We start from the raw sequence: 17,125 nt of genomic DNA, 5'->3' as shown, positions 1-17,125 counted from the left end.
TGGGGCGCCGATGTCTTCTGTGGCCCGGCGCCGCGGAGTTGGTGTTGACCGTAGTTCCCTGGACTGCGATATCCCACTTCATATCAAGAAATACAGACACATGTCATGCCGCTGAACGGAACAACAGTATCCAAATGTTTCTAATGTCTCGCATATCAAGTGTCAGAGAGACATAAAGAAGCAACAAGAAGTTCTAAGCATTGCGTCATGGTAGGCACACTAATGAGAATGGAACGGCAGTTCTAGGAAGACTTGTTTAACACGAGTTCGCCTCTGTAATTGGATATCTATTTTTTGGGTATCTAGAGAGAGTTTCAAGTCCGACCAATCCGCCAAACAGTTTCGAACCGTTTGTGCCAACGAAATTCCCTGTTAGTCAGTTTTGGAGAAATCGCAGAATCTTTCAACCCGATCGGAAAATCTCAAGAGAGAAAATTGATATAGGCTTGTTTGGGGAAAAGAAAAGGCTACACCTACATCGCAACATCATGACCACGTCAGCCTGCAGGTCAAGCAGACCGTGTCGTTGCAACTCGAACAATAGAAGCTGGACGCAAACAACCGGCAGAAGTGGCAGGCGGAGGGCACAAAGGCCCCCAGAGTCGGCCACCAGCCCTGCCAATGATGGTCTTCCCTGGCACAGGTAGGATGCTTCAAAGGATGCGAGCCTGCGTAATACTCCCTGGGTCGGCGGGTCGTCTTTACGGAAGACTCCGGATCCGCCTCTCCATTGACAATGTCCTCCGTCTGTCTGGTATACGTCATCTCTGGCGCATTGTGTGGGATATCGTCTTGAGGGTGCTCCTCTGAGATGTCGTGAGCTTCTTTATGCCAATCGCTGCGGGCCGTACCGTCCACGATGATCGTCTCTCGTTTCACCCTGCGGTCTCTCATCTTAGCCATCAGCTTCTGCGCATAATTCAAGTTCTTGTTCTCTGGTGAGCTACCCTCCCCTCTTGCCGCTGTCTTCTCCGCCGCCGCCTCCCAATCGGTCCACTTGCGGTGCCGGAACCAGGCTGTTCTGGCGTTTGCATAATCTTTGTCATAATCTGCGCGTTCCGGTGCCCGGCTCAACAAGCCATACGCATCCCTCGTCTGCGGTCGGTAGGGTCGTACGAAGCCAGTCAAAACGTCGTCATGACACACCTTTAGGAGTCGTTCCTCGTCGTCTTCTGCGCGGTACTTGCCCTCTAAAATACGGCAGACCATTTCGATTTCATCCCCTGTGGCCGTTCCCACGAGACCTAGATCTCCGTAGCAGTCCATGATCAGAGGGCTTTTCATGGTGAAGGATGATGGTGGGCGGCTTACTAGATAGTTTTCAGAGCTGGGCTTATCAACAACTATGGGAGTACTGGTTGTTTTTTTTTTTTCATAATGCATGAAGTTGTCTTCCACTTATGTATCAGTTACGGCATGTTCATTAGGTGCCCATCCCCAAGATTTTCATCCGACTATTTGCTTTCACAAGACCACGATTGTCCTCGAGCAAAACAAAAGCACGTTCTGGAGTCATCCTGGAACATACGCCTGTGCAAGATTGCAACCCTCTTACAATGAAGCGCAGAAACCAAGAGTTTCATGATGCGTGTGGTTTGTTCAAATATTGTTTACGTTGTTCGAGACCTTGCTAGCCACAACAGGATTGAACAACGCGTGACGAATCCAACGGTCGGCTAGATAAATGTCACGTTTTCTAAAGGCGCCTCACCCATTGTTCAGCAATTTGTGAAAGAATCTGATTGTAGTCGCTTTGACTCTGTTTAAACTAAGAGATCGCCTCCTAGAGATTCCTATGCCAAGCTCTGCTTATTAAGCAAAAACAGTGCTATTCTTGAGGCAATGAATACACACCTGGTGAAGTTCTTGCTGGGGGCCATACAGTGAGCAAAAGGAACGAAAAACTACAAAAGATAAACATCTGATAGCACAACCTGGTTTCGATCCAGGGACCTCTGGGTTATGAGCCCAGCGCTCTACCCCTGAGCTATTGTGCTTGAACTGGTCGTTGAGATTTCGTTTCCGCAGTGCAATTAAACAGGGTGTGGTGGAGCAGATCGTGTGACTCACTCGTGGGTCCGAGATTTCAATTATGCGGACCCATCAACCAACCAATCGAGGTTGGTGAATGTTGGCCTCAAAATTTGTATGAACTAGCCGTTTTCCGTCTCGATGATGTGATGAAGCTGCAGAAATGTTCTAGCTGCAGTGCCGTACCGACAATTTCGATCCGGAAAGTGGGGAAACAGAAAAGACACCTCAACGGCGGAATGATGCTTTCGGTGCCTGCCTGGGCCCCGATCAGGTCTCCGGGGGCTCACGGACCACAACCGGGCCCGTAAATGTGATGAGATTCGGACCGGGAGTTGCAAGCGGCCGGCCGTAGCTGGGCCGGGTGTGATGCGAAAAGCCACGTTCCCCACCCCGGATTCTTGACAGCGTTTTACCTAATTGCTCAGTTTGACTTGACCTTGCGTATCTACCGGATCGTTGTTGAGCTGTACGCAAGTGGGTTTGCGGGGGTTGGCTGCCTCGACACGAAGGGGGGGTCGTTATCTCGGTGCGGATCCCAAGATCTCCGTTTTGGTGCCAAAAAGAAAAAGCCGATGGAATTTCCCGATAACGCTTCGGGGAAACGCCACCGCGATACGTGATGGCCGACGCACCCAAACGGGGTCGTGCATACATGCAGTTGACGGTCGCGACGGCCAGATTTCCTGGCGTTTTATATCCGTCGCTTCAAGAGTATGCCACATACAACCTGCTCTTATCGACAAACCAACAGGGACTTTGCTCTTCCAGACGCACTCTGCTGACTCGGTCACTCTCCCAGTTCTCGTAAGCATTATTAGTTCAAGATGATATCTCCTGTAAGTAACTTTCCGATGGTTCCAAACGCCGTGCATGGTGCAGTCCCTAATCTGTCTTCTAGAAATGGAAACGTCTCGTGCGGTTCATCGCCGAGGACGACTGGAGGGAGTACATTGGCGAGCCGGTGGACGAGAACGTTGATGGTAGGGATATTCATCTCCTCTCCGAATTGTGCCAAGCCGGTGACTAACAACCATGTCAGTCGGAGCCGCGCTGGCAGCATCAACGCCCGTCCCGGTGCGTGTCTTCACCGGAACATCAGCACTCGACGCCTCGGCAGAACCGACGTCAAGGATCCTCACCATCCAGAAGCTCCTGCCGCCCCTGACGCGGAAGGAAATCGGCACGATCCGGTGCATCGGGCTCAACTACCGCAAGCACGCAAAAGAGATGAACCTCGAGCTCCCGGAGCACCCGACCCTCTTCTTCAAGCCGGCGAGCTGCCTAAACGCGTCCAACGCGCCGCTCCTCATCCCCCACCAGGCGACCGACCTGCAGGCTGACTACGAGGCCGAGCTGGCCGTCGTCATCGGCCGCGACGCGCGGAACGTCTCCGTCACGGACGCCATGGACTACGTCCTGGGGTACACGTGCTCCAACGACGTGACGGCGCGGAAGCACCAGTTCGCCGGCGCGCAGTGGGGGTTCGGCAAGGGCTTCGACGGCTTCGCGCCCATGGGCCCCTGCATCGTCAGCGCGAGCAGTCTGCCGGACCCGTCCGTGATCGAGCTGCGGACCGTCCTCAACGGCGAGGTGATGCAGGAGGGCCGCGGGGACGACATGATCTTCTCAATCGCGGAGATCGTGGCGTATCTATCCCAGGGCACGACACTAGAGGCTGGCACGGTGATCATGACGGGGACGCCCCACGGCATCGGCGTGAGTCGGACCCCGCCGGTCTTCCTGGCGCCCGGAGATGACCTTCGTATCGTGATGAGCCACGGTCTGGGCAGTCTGGTCAACAGGGTGGAGTACGAGGAGAGGCCGCAAAGGGTCACCAATGGAGTGAACGGGCATGTCAAGGCGGTCAATGGTGTAAACGGTGTGACTGAAGTCAAGGTCAACGGTATTCACTGAGATGGAGCAAGTACAGCGAGTGGGATTGGATGTATTATGAGAGAAACAAATGGGATAGCAGGGTCGAGTAATAATGCTGAGTGTGAAACGGAGTCGTGCAGGTTACGATGACGATACCACGATTTGGTTTGCTGCTGTATCTACATCCGTGACAACACATTAGTGATAGACCTGGCTGATATGCACATGTAGCCTTCCGATTCAGGTCTGGTGTACCTGTTGACGCAGAAGAATTCGACATGTTCGGCTTTGGCAAATAGACAGAACCTGACTGAAATGTCCATGTCCGCTTCCAAAACAGATTGTCATATTTGCGAACCGCTTGGCTTCTACGTCTACAGTTAAACGCTCGTCTGATCATGCATGATGGTGTTGAGGACATGTTCCCACTGTGACAAGTCTCCGCTCTCAGGAAGAAAGAAGCCCGGGTCATCCCAAGTCATCTGCGCACTCGTCGTACTATACGGGAGGCCCAGCCCGGCCATCAGAGGGTCAAAGTCCGGGCTCTCGACCGGCAGCTGGGGCTGCGTTTGCATCACGGGCGTCGGCCCGGCCGGCTGCGAAGGTCTCCTACTCGGCGACGCGGATGCGAGAGCCAGCGGGACCAACGTGCCGGGCGGCGGCGGTGGCTGCGACTGCCGGGCCTTCTTCACGCACAGCTCGACGATCTTGACCTCGGCCAGGGCGAACTCGTTGAGCCACACGTCGTTCCTCTGCATCTCGCAGTACGCCGCCAGGTCCTCGAGGATGGCCTGGGACCGCCGCGAGTGCGGGTCGCGGACGGCGATGATGCCGAGGACCAGGGCGCTGTTGAAGAGGTTGTGCGGGCCCAGGCTCCACTTCAGGCGGTCGTTGAGGGGCTGGCCGAAGAGCTTGAGGCCCATCTCGAGGTCCGCGCAGGCGGACGCGATGCAGACGTCGTGGCTGTGCTTGTACCTGTTCGTGATGGACTGCCGGAGGAGGAACGGGCGGTGGAGGGTGACCCTGGCGAAGTGGTACATGCTGTGCAGATGGAGCCTCTGCCAGGGTAAGAAGGGCAGGCGATCGTCTTTGTCTCTGTCGGGGTCCTCCAGCTCAAAGTACGGCGGTAAGCTGCCACTCCAGGCTTCGATCTCTTTATCGAGTGTCAAGACTGTCTCGTAGGATACGGTGAACAGGCCGAAACACCGCTCCTGGATCTTGCCGACGACAACGGCGAGCTCGTGGGCAAGCCGGCTGAAGACGCTCGCAGTCGGCTCTGAGAGGGGTGCCTCGGGGACACCGGCGGCTTCCTCATCGTCCAGATCATCAAGCCACACGTTGGAGGCCTGCTTCACCAGACACTGCTGGTCGACTATGGCAAAGGGGCGTCCAAGGGCGAGGGCGATGGTCTTGTCGAGCATGTAAAGGTTACTCCACAGCCGGCGTCTCGTCTCGGTCTCCTTTCGGGGAAGCCGCCATCTCTCGCCGTCGATGTGCATGCCCTGGGCCTGGGCCATGCGCATCGCGAAGCTGGTTGTGAGCCATGACTCCGGCACACGGCGCGTGTAGATGAGGTAGCGGGTCACGAGGACACCGGCGCGGACAAGGTCGGTGGACTCGCCGTAGAAGGTCGGCGCGATGACGATGGCTCTGCGAGCGGCCCAGTAGAAGCGCTGCGAGGTGTCGTAGACCTCCCGCTGGACCTCCTTGTTCCGCGGCTTCGGGCAGTCCAGGAGCACGCCGTAGGCCATGACGATGAACAGCAGGGCCAGCCAGCGCAGGTCGATGGTGGCGAAGTCGTCGAAACCGAACTTGCGGGACCAGAAGGTCTCGTACTTGGCCTTGAAGGACCTCGGCTGCACGGCGTCGATGGCCCAGTTGAGTTCGTGGAGGAAGCAGTCCGTCAGCCGATCGCAGGTCGACTTCTTGCGCGGCAGCAGGCCGAGCAGCTCCCAGATCTGCGAGAATGGCCCGTCCTCGTCCCGGAACGAGTGCGTCGAACCCGCTTGGCCCTTCTGGCTCAGGCCGGACGAGAGCTCCGGCGCGGGGGCCTGGATGATCTTGGCCGCGGCTTGAGGGCCGAAGTAGGAGGAACCGAAGAACGATGGCGCATCGCGGCTCTTGAAGAGGTTGCCAACGAGCGACTCCGACTGCTGGTCCTGGCCACTGTCGCCTTGGCGTCTTCCTCCCCTGCTTGAAGATCTCGAGGGAATCGTGCCAGATGCCGAAGATCCATCGGGTCTTTCGGGTTCTTGAGGTGGGATTTCGCTTGTGGACGGGGGAGATATTGGCGTTTCGAAGTTGACAGCCGGCGAAACTTGGGTCGGTGCTTGTTGACGTGATGTTCCTCTCCGGTCACCTTCATCTAGGTGGCTGTAGGAACAAGACGGGCCGACGCCTCGCCGTTCGCAGTTGAAGCATGGCCGTGATCCATTGCACTTGGATTTGGTTTCAAAGTCAGCGCAACATCCTTGAGGGCATGTTCCGGGTCCATTGAGACACTTCGGACATTGTCAAATTTACTGCTGCTGTCGACGTTGCAACAACCATGCAAAGACACAGTCATGATTTGCCAAGACACTCACCCTTTGTTTTCGCCGATGACACGACTCGCACGCAACGGCGTGCCGTCCTCGCTTCCTCTTGCGAGGCATCGGAGATTTCGGGTTTGCCGCGTTGGGCTGGGGCGTCGGTGAACCCATTATCAGTGCCGAACCAGGAGCGAAGAATGGATATTCCCGTGCGGACAGGCGGCCGACGTGCTTTCAGGGTTGCGAGATCGGGAATTGTCTCTCTTTCCAGGGAGAGGAGGGCGCGATGTCGGGGTATTCATATCCTCCCCCAGACACACAGACAAGACAGATAGACTTGGTTATCATGTTTCCCCCACATTTGCCCGAGGGGAAAGTCTCGGCGCAGCAAGTCGTTGGTGGCCCAAGGAGATAAGAATCCCGACATAAGCTCTTCCTGGCTTCTGTCCCCGCTAGGTCACAAGGATCATCAGCCGACGCTACGATAAGCAAGTCAATTTCCCGACGCCAAGGGGGGTTGGCGTCGGGAATTGTGCCCGTTTGCTCGATAGGCGAATCCGGTGACCTCACCGTGCCTTTTGTGTCACACAGTTGGTTTGCGTAGATATATGTCCCATGCAAGAAGTTGTAGTTGACGGGACATGTCGTCAAACCTAAAAAGAGTTGCACCATTACCACAGCGTCAACCCGATATTCGATCATCAGGACAGCCCGACAAACCCAGACAACTCTGGAACTATGACGGTCGAAAAGATGCCCATCGACGCCAAAGACGGGGATGTCGACTCTCCCCACTCGGCGGTTGCGAGTTCCGACCTCACAATCGACCCGGCGGCGGAAAAGCGACTGCTGAGAAAGCTGGATGCGTGGCTCTCCCCGATGATGATTATTGCCTTCTTGGTTGCCTACCTGGATCGCAGCAACATTGGTAATTATGCCCCCTTTGGAGAGTGTTTCTCCTCCAATTGCTAACATGCGCAATGTGACCAGGCAACGCAGCAATTGCGGGAATGACAGAGGACTTGGAATTGACCGGCAACAGACTCAACGTTGCAGTCACTGTCTTCTACGGTAAGCCATCCGACAAGTTCATGCAGCATGCTCAACCAAGCCATCGACTAACACAAAACACTAGTCACCTACATCACCTTCGAGATCCCTGCGTCGCTGATTCTCAAGAAAGCCCGACCGAGCCGCCTCATTCCCTTCTTCATCCTCTCCTGGAGCGCCACCGTCGTCGGCTCGGCCTTCGTCACCAACTACGCCGGCCTGCTGGCGACCCGTCTCCTCATCGGCGTCTTCGAGAGCGGCCTCTTCCCCTGCCTGACGCTCTACCTCAGCACGTACTACAAACGCGAGGAACAGGCGCGACGGATCTCCTACCTGTTCGTCGCGTCCGCTCTGTCCGGCGCCTTCGGCGGCCTCCTCGCGTACGGTCTCACTAGCCTCCACGGCGCCAGTGGCCTGGCCGGCTGGCGTTGGCTGTTCCTGATCGAAGGCGTCATTTCCTTGGCCGTTGGATTCGCTTTCATCGTCCTGCTGCCCGACAGCTTCGAGTCGGCTAAGTGGCTGACGGCGGAAGACAAGGCCTTGATGCGCATCCGCGCGGAGCAGTCCAGGGTCTACCAGGGCGAGTCCGAGACCTTTGACAAGCAGGAGGTCAAGCTCGCGTTCAAGGACCCCAAGGTGTGGCTCTCGGCCGGCTGCCAGTTCTGCGCCAACACGTGCTCCTTCGGGTTCGGAACCTTCTTGCCCGTCATCATCCGCGGTTTCGGCTACAGCAGCATCAAGACGCAGCTCCTTACCGTCCCCGTCTACATCTGGGCCTCGGCCGTCTACCTCGGCATCGCGTATTGCTCTGACAAGCTCAACAAGCGCGCCGTCTTCATGGTTCCCATGGCCCTCGTCACCGCCACGGGGTACGCTCTCATGCTGGGGGTCAGCATGAAGTCGACGAGCGTCCTCTACTTTGCCACCTTCGTCACCGCGACGGGGATCTACTGCGTCGTCGGCCTCAACGTGACGTGGGTCAGCAACTCCAACGCCGGCTACTTCAAGCGTGCAACGGCTATCGGTCTGCAGCAGACCATCGGAAACAGCGCAGGCATCATGGCGGGGCAGATCTACCGCATCACCACGTCCGAGGGACGATACACGATCGGCCATGCGGTTTCGATATGCACCATCACCATCGCCTCGGTCGGGTACTTCACCATGTGGAGCTGGCTGAACAGGATCAACAACAAGAGGGACAACATGAGCATCGATGAAAGGTCACGGGCGATCGACGAGGGAAAGAAGGGCGATAGACATCCTGACTTCAGGTACACTTTGTAAATAATGCAATGTTTGTTGGAGTGGAAATCAATTTCCAACTGGAAAGTTGTGTTAATTCAAAAGCTTTGTTATATGAAATAATGTCTGATTCCGATCTGTTGACACAGAGATATCACCAATACAGACATTTGCTAGATCGGGTCTACTTAGAGTTGAGCAAGAAGCACAAGTATGCCTTCTGCTCAGAAAACACTGATATACCAGACTGCTTACCGAGGGATTTGAGCAATAACAGTTGCCTAGTTCAGTCACCCTTTATTATGCACAGTTCATCAAAGCCACTGTACTATAATGTCATTGTAACCCATTGTTCGTGGACTGGAATTGCTTGGTTGAAGTCAAAGAGTCTACTGTAAAGGATCAAAAACACAACTTCTCGATTACCATGTATGGGCTTTCTTTCATTCCAAAGCCGCATGGCTAGGGTGATTTAAAAAGATCCGAGATCTGCACATAGAAGTTCTCCCCTTGCCCACTTCACACTCCATCCCACACTTCGTTGACAACACCATCTACCTACGACCACTCAGTTACTGTATCTCTCTCGCCACAAACTTCATCACACAGATTTAGAGACATTTCTCGAGCAGCGCTCGGAAACCCGTGTCGGTAAGTACCAACTGGACAATTTATCAATCAAACCCGAGTCATGACTATGGAAATGCCTTCGACACCCGACTACTATGCGGACCTCCAGCTTAGCCAACACGCGACAGCGCAGGAGATTCGACAAGCATACAGGTTCTTGGCGCTGAAGCACCACCCAGACAAATTGGCTCCGGGTCAGACTGTCGACGCAGAAGAATTCCGGAAGGTGAGTCTGATGGGTGATGGAGCTCGATATCCTTTTTCTCATTCTCTACATTGATTAGTTGGTTAACCGGGGGTTGAACATAGATCCAAGAGGCGTACGAAACTCTTCGAGACGAAGCCAGTCGAGAAGTGTACGACACTATCTACGACCTCGTCCGAGAAGAATGGGAAAAGTACCGAGAATGGCAGCAAAGAGAGTGCCCCTTTGAAAAGAAGCGGCGCCTCAGGGCGGAGGAGAGGCGGCGGGCCGCCGAGGAGTCTCGCAGGCAGCACGGGGAGTGGAGGGAGAATTTCAAAACGACCGAGGAGGAGTTTCGAGCGGCAGCAAAAGAGAGCGCCCGGCAAAGGGCGCAGCAGGAAAGGGCCGAAGATGAGGAGCAGGCTTTTGAGACGAGGAAGTGTCGCCAAAACATGGAGTACGATGAATGGAAAGACGAAGTCGAGAGAGTTTTGGAAAGACTCCAAGAGGAGGTTGCGGAGTTGAAGGCCAGGAGCGAAGGTATTAGATAATCGGAGCCAATAGACATCGGAAAAAAGGTTGTGGTTGGCGAATAGGCTTCCCGGGCGACAACAGATCGATAGCAGTTTGGCTCTGACCGCATAAGGATGCTTGTCTGTACAATCCATAGGATACATGTACTAGTTCTTGTCACTACAACCAAATAAGTCCTCATTTATGATAAAGTTTGTTTCTGACTCCAGTTTGACCCTTCGATCGTTTTCATTCGATAAGTAAAACAGAAAACGGGCGCTGTGGACCATGCAGCCGTTGCTCCCGAAGCGGCGCTCCGGTTGATCCCGGCCCCGCAGCGCCGTGTATGTGGACCTGACACGGAGCATCGCCGTCATGCTGCCAACGGTTTCATTAAACACAAGAGCAAATAATGCTGCACATTTTTGCGAGACGCTGTTGGTTTTTTCAGCTTCCATCTTACATGATTCGATGGACAAAAAGTCAAGTGTTTGCATTGGTCCTCAGGGCAAATGCATCGCTTGCTTGGGTGACAACTGCCTCAAATCTTGTGCAGATTGGCATATTGAAAACTTTCTCCGCTGTGCCGTCTTTACCTACTTTGATTCCAGTAAGTTGAAAACAATGAGCCAACGTGACGCGATGGCTGGGTTGAATTCCCAGGTTGTATGGGATGTGACGTTAGGAGTTGGAAGCAGATATCTACTTAACCTCGATACCACCCAGCCGTAAACCAGAAGACCACAGCTCGGTGAACCGACATCTCCACTCTCCTGACTCAACATCCAAAAGGTCATTCCGCCACGCTCATCACAGTCTTTTACTTTCACGTTAGCCATATAATTAGGGATAGACTTTCAGGCAGTTTGTGAATCCTCAGGATACTTTTCGCATGTTTGTTGTCTAACTTTATTGCCAGACATAACCAGAAATCTTGCCTGTCATCCCAGTCGGCCATGATAAGCCAATCGATAAAATACATCTCGTGATTAGACAGACGCGCACCGTCTTCTTCGATAACGTGCAACCCTTGTAGGAATGCCACGTCGTCTTCCAGCTGGGCCCCGTGATTCAACAACACGGCTGGTCTTCAAACGTTTGATCCGGCAGAGTCTACTACGACGCAGAGAGGGAATTCTTGCAGACACGGGCATGTTGCTGCGCCACGGCGTGGACGGGCAGATGAGCTCGACGGCGCTGCGACGACATTCGAGATTTTCGAAGATCGACTCCCGGAAGACGACTTTCGACGGCACGTGGGATGGCTGGGAGGAGAGGAAGGTGGTTAGTCGTGTGAGAGCCCCGACATGCACAACTCACTTACACCTTGCCCGGAGACGGTGAAGTTGGAGTCAAGTCCATCTTGCAAAGCAACAACACCCGTCTACGGTCACAATGGTGGCGTCCAATGGGATCTCTGAGCCACATCCCACGGCGCCCAAATGGAGGAACGTGATCCGAGTCGCTACCGCTGGACCGGTCTGCTGGGCTGAAAGCGCGCTAAATCCCTGAGAAGGATTGAGCAAGTTTCGACCTCGCGCGGTCTACACATTTCTTACACATACACACATCCAAATCCGACTGCGCTCGTTGTGGCTGGAACAAAAGCCAAGAATTGCCAACGCAGTCTAATATGAGGGCATTCCTAATGGGATAAGCGGGACTGGTTTGCGCGAGAGCGCCAATGCCGACAGCACTCCTCCCCCAAGTTTCCCTCAGTCGCCATGTGAAGATGGAGAGGCGGCTGCTCTGATGATTGTTATCAGCGGAATGAAGGAGTCTGGCCCAGTCCAAAACCTGCATGGCGGCTGAATTAGTGTGCTTTGTTGCGGAGAAATATGCTCAAGCAGGTGAGGTTATTTAAACCTCCCATGTCGGCAGTCAACCCAGGGATGCATGTTGTCTGCATCAGTTGCATGGCAGCCGAGATACCGGGACCTTGGAACTGGATTTCAACTTGTCGATCTTCTACCTTTTACTCAGACTTGACTTACACGGCTTGGTGGACCCGTCCTTCACCCCTTCCCATAGCACAGTAAATACTTCAGCCTTGAACGTTACACATACCGCACAAAGGTCCAGCTTCTCTTCACGATGGCTGGGTCCGCCCTCCGGTCCGTTTCCATTCTCCCCCTTCTCACCTACCTCCTCCTCGTCCTCGTCCCGGTCGTCACCGCCGACGGCATCGGCATCATCGGCGCCGGGAAATGGATGTACAAGCCGACCTGCGCGCACGCCTGCCGCCGCCTCATCGCCAACTGCCCCCTCCTCTGCTCCGAGGACGGGACGCCCTCCGCGCACCACAAACGACACAACCATGGCGGCACGACACCGCCCGAGTGCTTCCTGAAGGACCGCGCCTTCCTCCGCACCCAGGCCCTCTGCATGTCCCAGTACTGCCCGCGCGACAACGTCGCCGTCTCCGTCATGGAGGAGTACTGGGAGGGCCACCTGGCGACCGGCAGCGTCGGCGACTGGTCTGGGGCCCTGAAGCCCGTCATGTCCTACTCCGAGGCCCTCATGTTCGCCAGAGAGGACGTCGAGGCCGTCGGCGAAGGCAATATGCCCACAGCGGTCTCCAAGAAGCCGTTGAACCAGACGAGCCTCGTCGCCGAGGAGGACTGGCTGCCCAGCTACAACGGGCAGAAGTCCTTTGAGGACGGCGAGAACGGCCACGGTGCCAACAGGTGAGACCAATATCGTCACCCCTATGTGGCTCTTTCACTACCCTTAGCTGTTATCCGTATACTAATACAATACTAGTCTCGCCATCGCCATCACGACAGTCACCATCCCGATCCTCCTCTCCTTTATCCGCTTCCTCCCGGCCCGCTGGACGACCCCCCTTACCACCCGTCTCGACCAGCCCTTTTTCGGCCACCGCCACCGAACCCCTCTCGCCGGCGCCGTCGGCCTCATGCCCACGCGCGGTCAGGCCCTCTTCATCGCATACATCCTCCTCACAAACATATTCCTCGTCGTTTTCCCGCACTCGCTGCTCCAGCCCAACTACATCGCCGACTCGGACCACGCCCAGCTGACCATCATCGTCGGCGACCGGGCCGGCGTGCTCGCCTTCGCCGACTTTGTGGCCATCTTTCTCTTTTCCTCGCGCAACAATGTGCTGCTCTGGCTCACTGACTGGAGCCACTCGACGTTCCTCCTGCTGCACCGATGGGTCGCCTACGCATGCATCGGCCAGACGGTCTTGCACTCGACCCTGATGTGGTATTACTACGCAGAGTGGTCCGACTGGGTCGCCGAAAGCAAGTTGCCGTACTGGTACTGGGGCATCATCGGCACACTCGCTTTGTGCCTCATCCTCCCGCTCTCCGTCTTGCCCATCCGTCGCCGGGTGTACGAGGCCTTCCTGGCGGGCCACCAGGTCCTCGCCGTGCTGGTCCTTGTCGCCTGCTTCATGCACATCTGGTACCTGTTCGAGTACAAGTGGGGATACGAAATCTGGATCTATATCGCCGGCGGTCTTTGGGGGCTCGACAGGATACTGCGAGTCTTGCGGGTCGTCCGCAACGGGATCTGTACCGCGACGGTCTCGGTTGCCGACTCGCAGGGTGACTATCTGCGTGTCGAGATCGAGGGCATCGCGGCCGAGGGACACGCCTATCTCTACTTCCCGACTCTGTCATGGCGCTTTTGGGAAAACCACCCGTTCTCCGTCCTGTCCTCCTTCTCAGGCTCCTCGACCCTCCTCGGCTCATCCAACGCTTCTTCCAGCCCGCGCCTGACCGGTGACCCCGAGAAAACCGTCCAATCGACAGGGGTCGGTGCGCGAGAGATTCTCCCCCGTGCAGACAGCGGCTCGGACTCCGATTCTCGCTCCTCGACAGGCCCCATCCGACCCTGCACGACATTTCTCGTCCGTCCGCAGACGAGTGTCACGCGTATTCTCGCCTCGAGAGTCCCCCCTGATACCTCCATCCGTGTCCCCGTCCTGGTCGAGTCGTCTTACCACGCCAACCCTGCCGTCCGTCAACTTGCCCACTGCTCGACGCTGCTCTGCATCGCCGGCGGCGTCGGCATTTCGGCCGTCATCCCCATCGCCAACACCTTTGGCGGCGTCCGCACACGTCTATGTTGGGGCGTCCGTGACGAGAGCTTCCTCCGCGTCGTGGACGGGGAGATTGCGCAACTCGGGTCCCGCGTCGAGGTCGAGACGAGGGTGGGCGACAGGCTGCCCATCACGGACATTGTGGCACAGGAGCTGACGAGGAACGATGAGAAGGGGGACATCGGCGTCGTGGTCTGCGGGCCAGCTGGTATGGCGGACGATGTCAGGAAAGCTCTGGGCGAGCTCGTCGCTCAGGGCCGAGTCAAGAGAGGTGTCGTGTTCATCGATGAGGCGTTTAGTTGGTGATTTCTGCCTACCTATATTGTCGTCTTTTGTTACTTTTGATTACCTTCTTCAGAAAATCTCAGAATCTGGCTCAATCAATCAGGAAACCTGCCCCAAGAACAGAATTAAAGTAAACTATTGTCACGATTGACACAAGTTGCTGCAATATTATATGTTTTCTTATCTGAATATCGGGCACTACAGCCCTTCCAATTGCCATTTGATTACCCCGGGCCCTACAGTACGAATTCTTTATCGGCTCGTTTTCTAATGCGGCTTGGTTATTATTGGAACAGAATCGGCAAACACGGGGCTCGGGATAAATCTGGCCCCGGGAAAAGGGCTAAGCGAAAGTGGGGCGGAAGGCCCATACCTTTCGCCTTAGCAGGCGCCCAGCCAACCCACCTACTTTTAGCTCCTTCAAGCCGCCAGTTACCCCCAAAGCACCATTCACTACAAGTTGTAAATAGCTTCAACAACTGTACCTTCCCTCCCTGTAAATTGTACTAACACTAATCAGTGTTGACTTTCGTCACAGAGAGTTAACACAGAGAGGTAAGGTACTATTCGATAAGAAGAGGATTTCAGCAGGATATTGCAATCCCCCTAAAATCGCTACAACAATCTCTTCCGTCGTTCAGTCGGCCGTTGACGATACCTTCAAGTGCGTCCTATCACGCTGCCAGTCAATCTTGCAAAGTCAGATTTCGCTTGACTAGTATCTCCTTTTTCACCTATTTTCGACCCCTTCACTGGCAAGTCGAAATACCCGATCAATAGCTTCAACAACAGTACCTTCCCTCCCTGTGAATTGTACCAACAGTTATTGTATTGCTCAGACATGTCAGAATGTGACTGGGAAGCACATCCATGACAGACACACCTTGCTACTGTTGTAATTTTCACAGGCCCATCTGTAAGCAATGCCAGAATCTTCCCAAGCCGCCAAAAGGATGTTAAGGAGATACAACTCCTTTCTATGTTTCGGGACAGTCGCACAAGGATTGGGTCCAGGCGTAGTCTCTCACCCAACTTTTCATTACGATGGAAAACAACGCGTTCGAAAAGCGGTCCATGAGCACATGGGTTTCGGGCCCGTCTCTACCGCTGTTCCGAGATGATCCAGGACTGTGTCCACGGCCTCCTCAGAATCCTCTGCAAATGTAATCAGAAGTCGAAGGGCACAGACAGAGAGACTTACTATGCGGTTGTCGCTGTTTAGGACAGACTTCCACTGGGGGTGGCCGAGGCGCTCGGGGCTGACGATGATGACCGACGTTGTGTTCTGCAGAGAATCCTCTCAACCGGATTCCTAGATCCTGGCCGTGACTTGGCTTCGGCGGAACCTCTCCATTATCTCGGCCTGGAGGGCTTTCAGGGGGATTACAAGGATCGTCGTTCCGGTAGGCGCCATCTTAGGGGGGAGAAGAAAAGCAACGCTCTTTCTAGCGCTAGTACTAGCAATATAGACAGTATTTCTGTTGCTAGATCTAACAGACTAGATAGCCTGCTCTTAGTGTAGGTGTAACTTAAGCTTAGCTATCTGTATAATAGCCTAAAGGGTGTTATTATTAATTAGCCTAGAGAGGTTCTGCAGCTGGGTGGCCTAGTTGCGTAGCGCTGTAGCGCTCTCTGCAATCATGTCGTCAGGGGCATGTCCCACCAGTACCCAATGCCGACAAACGCAAGAATCTCAATGATGACGACGAAGACGAGCACTATTGGGTCCTGCTCTCCAACATTACGACGCCGGCGCCTCTTCACTGGCCATTAGAGAGGCTGAGGTCTGCGCTCAAGCTGTCCTCGTTCAAAGCCCTTGGTCAAGAGATAAACATCGCCAACTACCGTCACGTCGCCATTGGATTATGAGGAAGTTTCTTGCCCTTAACGAGGCGTACCTCCAGGACATACCGTCTGCCTACTTTGACACCAAAGACGACGCCCTTGATCGTCAGGCCGGACATACGACGGCAGTGGCCCTCAACTGCTGCGCGCGCGAGTTCGTGACGGGCGCGGACTTCTATCTGCTTACATTTACCCAAACCTCAGAGCAGTAGTCCACAAAGCAGCAGTATGTGGCTCAATCAGTCACACACAAGTTTACTCCTGCTTTTTCAACCAATAATTCTAGACCAGATAACGTGTATCCTATGCTTCTACTGTGTCTCTAGAAGCTAGTAGGATGTTTCTAGAATGCGTTCATCACGAACAGTGCCGCTGGTGCGACAACAAACGCTTTTCCTTCGAGGGGTTGAACCTTGTAAAAAGAATCTGTGGGCAGTAAATCACAGGTTGGGATAGATCGATCTGCCAATAGAATCGCAAAGCATGGAGCTCGAGGCAACTCCGTAACTACTCGGAGGCATGCATTCGCATCTCGACAGACTAAGAATGGATGCAGATGATCACGAAAGCCGCAGAGAGGGCCACGGCAGATCCAGCTGAATAGAGAACCACAATCCCGGGCCGAACACAAGGTCTGTTGGAGCTGGCTGGAGTCACGACCCGGAACTCAGCATTTTGTATTTGCCTTGAACGAGAAGCTGCTCAAGAATTATCAAAACAAGCGTACGAACTCCCCGTGGAAAAAAAGGAAAGAAAGAAGAAAAAAAAAAACCAGAAGGAAAGTCTTGCTTTTACCCACCTAGAGGTAATACGGAGATTCTTCCGTCTCGAAATCCAACTCTGGGCGGGCAGTTTCTCAAGAGC

General features: G+C 54.7%; 6 protein-coding genes across 6 annotated transcripts; 4 read left to right on the top strand and 2 right to left on the bottom strand.

Moving 5' to 3' along the window:
- Window positions 1-486: 486 nt before the first annotated feature.
- On the bottom strand, window positions 487-1,284 carry CDEST_09652 (uncharacterized protein; the record flags this gene model as incomplete). Its single annotated transcript, XM_062925811.1, has 1 exon — window positions 487-1,284. One exon carries the CDS (start codon window positions 1,282-1,284, stop codon window positions 487-489), a length of 798 nt encoding a protein of 265 aa, XP_062781862.1.
- A 1,461-nt stretch (window positions 1,285-2,745) lies between these two features.
- Window positions 2,746-4,097, top strand: CDEST_09651 (Putative fumarylacetoacetase-like protein). The gene is made up of 3 exons (XM_062925810.1): window positions 2,746-2,870; window positions 2,933-3,014; window positions 3,074-4,097. The coding sequence occupies exons 1-3, from the start codon at window positions 2,859-2,861 to the stop codon at window positions 3,946-3,948; spliced, it is 969 nt and encodes a 322-aa protein (XP_062781861.1). The 5' UTR covers window positions 2,746-2,858; the 3' UTR covers window positions 3,949-4,097.
- Window positions 4,098-4,289: 192 nt separating this feature from the next.
- On the bottom strand, window positions 4,290-6,611 carry CDEST_09650 (uncharacterized protein; the record flags this gene model as incomplete). Its single annotated transcript, XM_062925809.1, has 2 exons — window positions 4,290-6,347; window positions 6,495-6,611. The coding sequence occupies 2 exons, from the start codon at window positions 6,609-6,611 to the stop codon at window positions 4,290-4,292; spliced, it is 2,175 nt and encodes a 724-aa protein (XP_062781860.1).
- A 567-nt stretch (window positions 6,612-7,178) lies between these two features.
- Window positions 7,179-8,777, top strand: CDEST_09649 (Putative major facilitator superfamily, MFS transporter superfamily; the record flags this gene model as incomplete). Its single annotated transcript, XM_062925808.1, has 3 exons — window positions 7,179-7,368; window positions 7,431-7,511; window positions 7,576-8,777. 3 exons carry the CDS (start codon window positions 7,179-7,181, stop codon window positions 8,775-8,777), a joined length of 1,473 nt encoding a protein of 490 aa, XP_062781859.1.
- A 649-nt stretch (window positions 8,778-9,426) lies between these two features.
- Window positions 9,427-10,100, top strand: CDEST_09648 (Putative DnaJ domain, Chaperone J-domain superfamily; the record flags this gene model as incomplete). Its single annotated transcript, XM_062925807.1, has 2 exons — window positions 9,427-9,591; window positions 9,675-10,100. The coding sequence occupies 2 exons, from the start codon at window positions 9,427-9,429 to the stop codon at window positions 10,098-10,100; spliced, it is 591 nt and encodes a 196-aa protein (XP_062781858.1).
- A 2,056-nt stretch (window positions 10,101-12,156) lies between these two features.
- Window positions 12,157-14,437, top strand: CDEST_09647 (Putative ferric reductase transmembrane component-like domain-containing protein; the record flags this gene model as incomplete). Its single annotated transcript, XM_062925806.1, has 2 exons — window positions 12,157-12,749; window positions 12,826-14,437. The coding sequence occupies 2 exons, from the start codon at window positions 12,157-12,159 to the stop codon at window positions 14,435-14,437; spliced, it is 2,205 nt and encodes a 734-aa protein (XP_062781857.1).
- Between the last annotated feature and the right edge of the window lie 2,688 nt (window positions 14,438-17,125).

This window comes from Colletotrichum destructivum, chromosome 6 (genome assembly GCF_034447905.1).
Source record: "Colletotrichum destructivum chromosome 6, complete sequence".
Taxonomy (NCBI): Eukaryota; Fungi; Ascomycota; class Sordariomycetes; order Glomerellales; family Glomerellaceae; genus Colletotrichum; species Colletotrichum destructivum.
The sequence above is the reverse complement of the archived record's forward strand: the minus strand, read 5'-3'. Positions and strand labels throughout refer to the sequence as shown.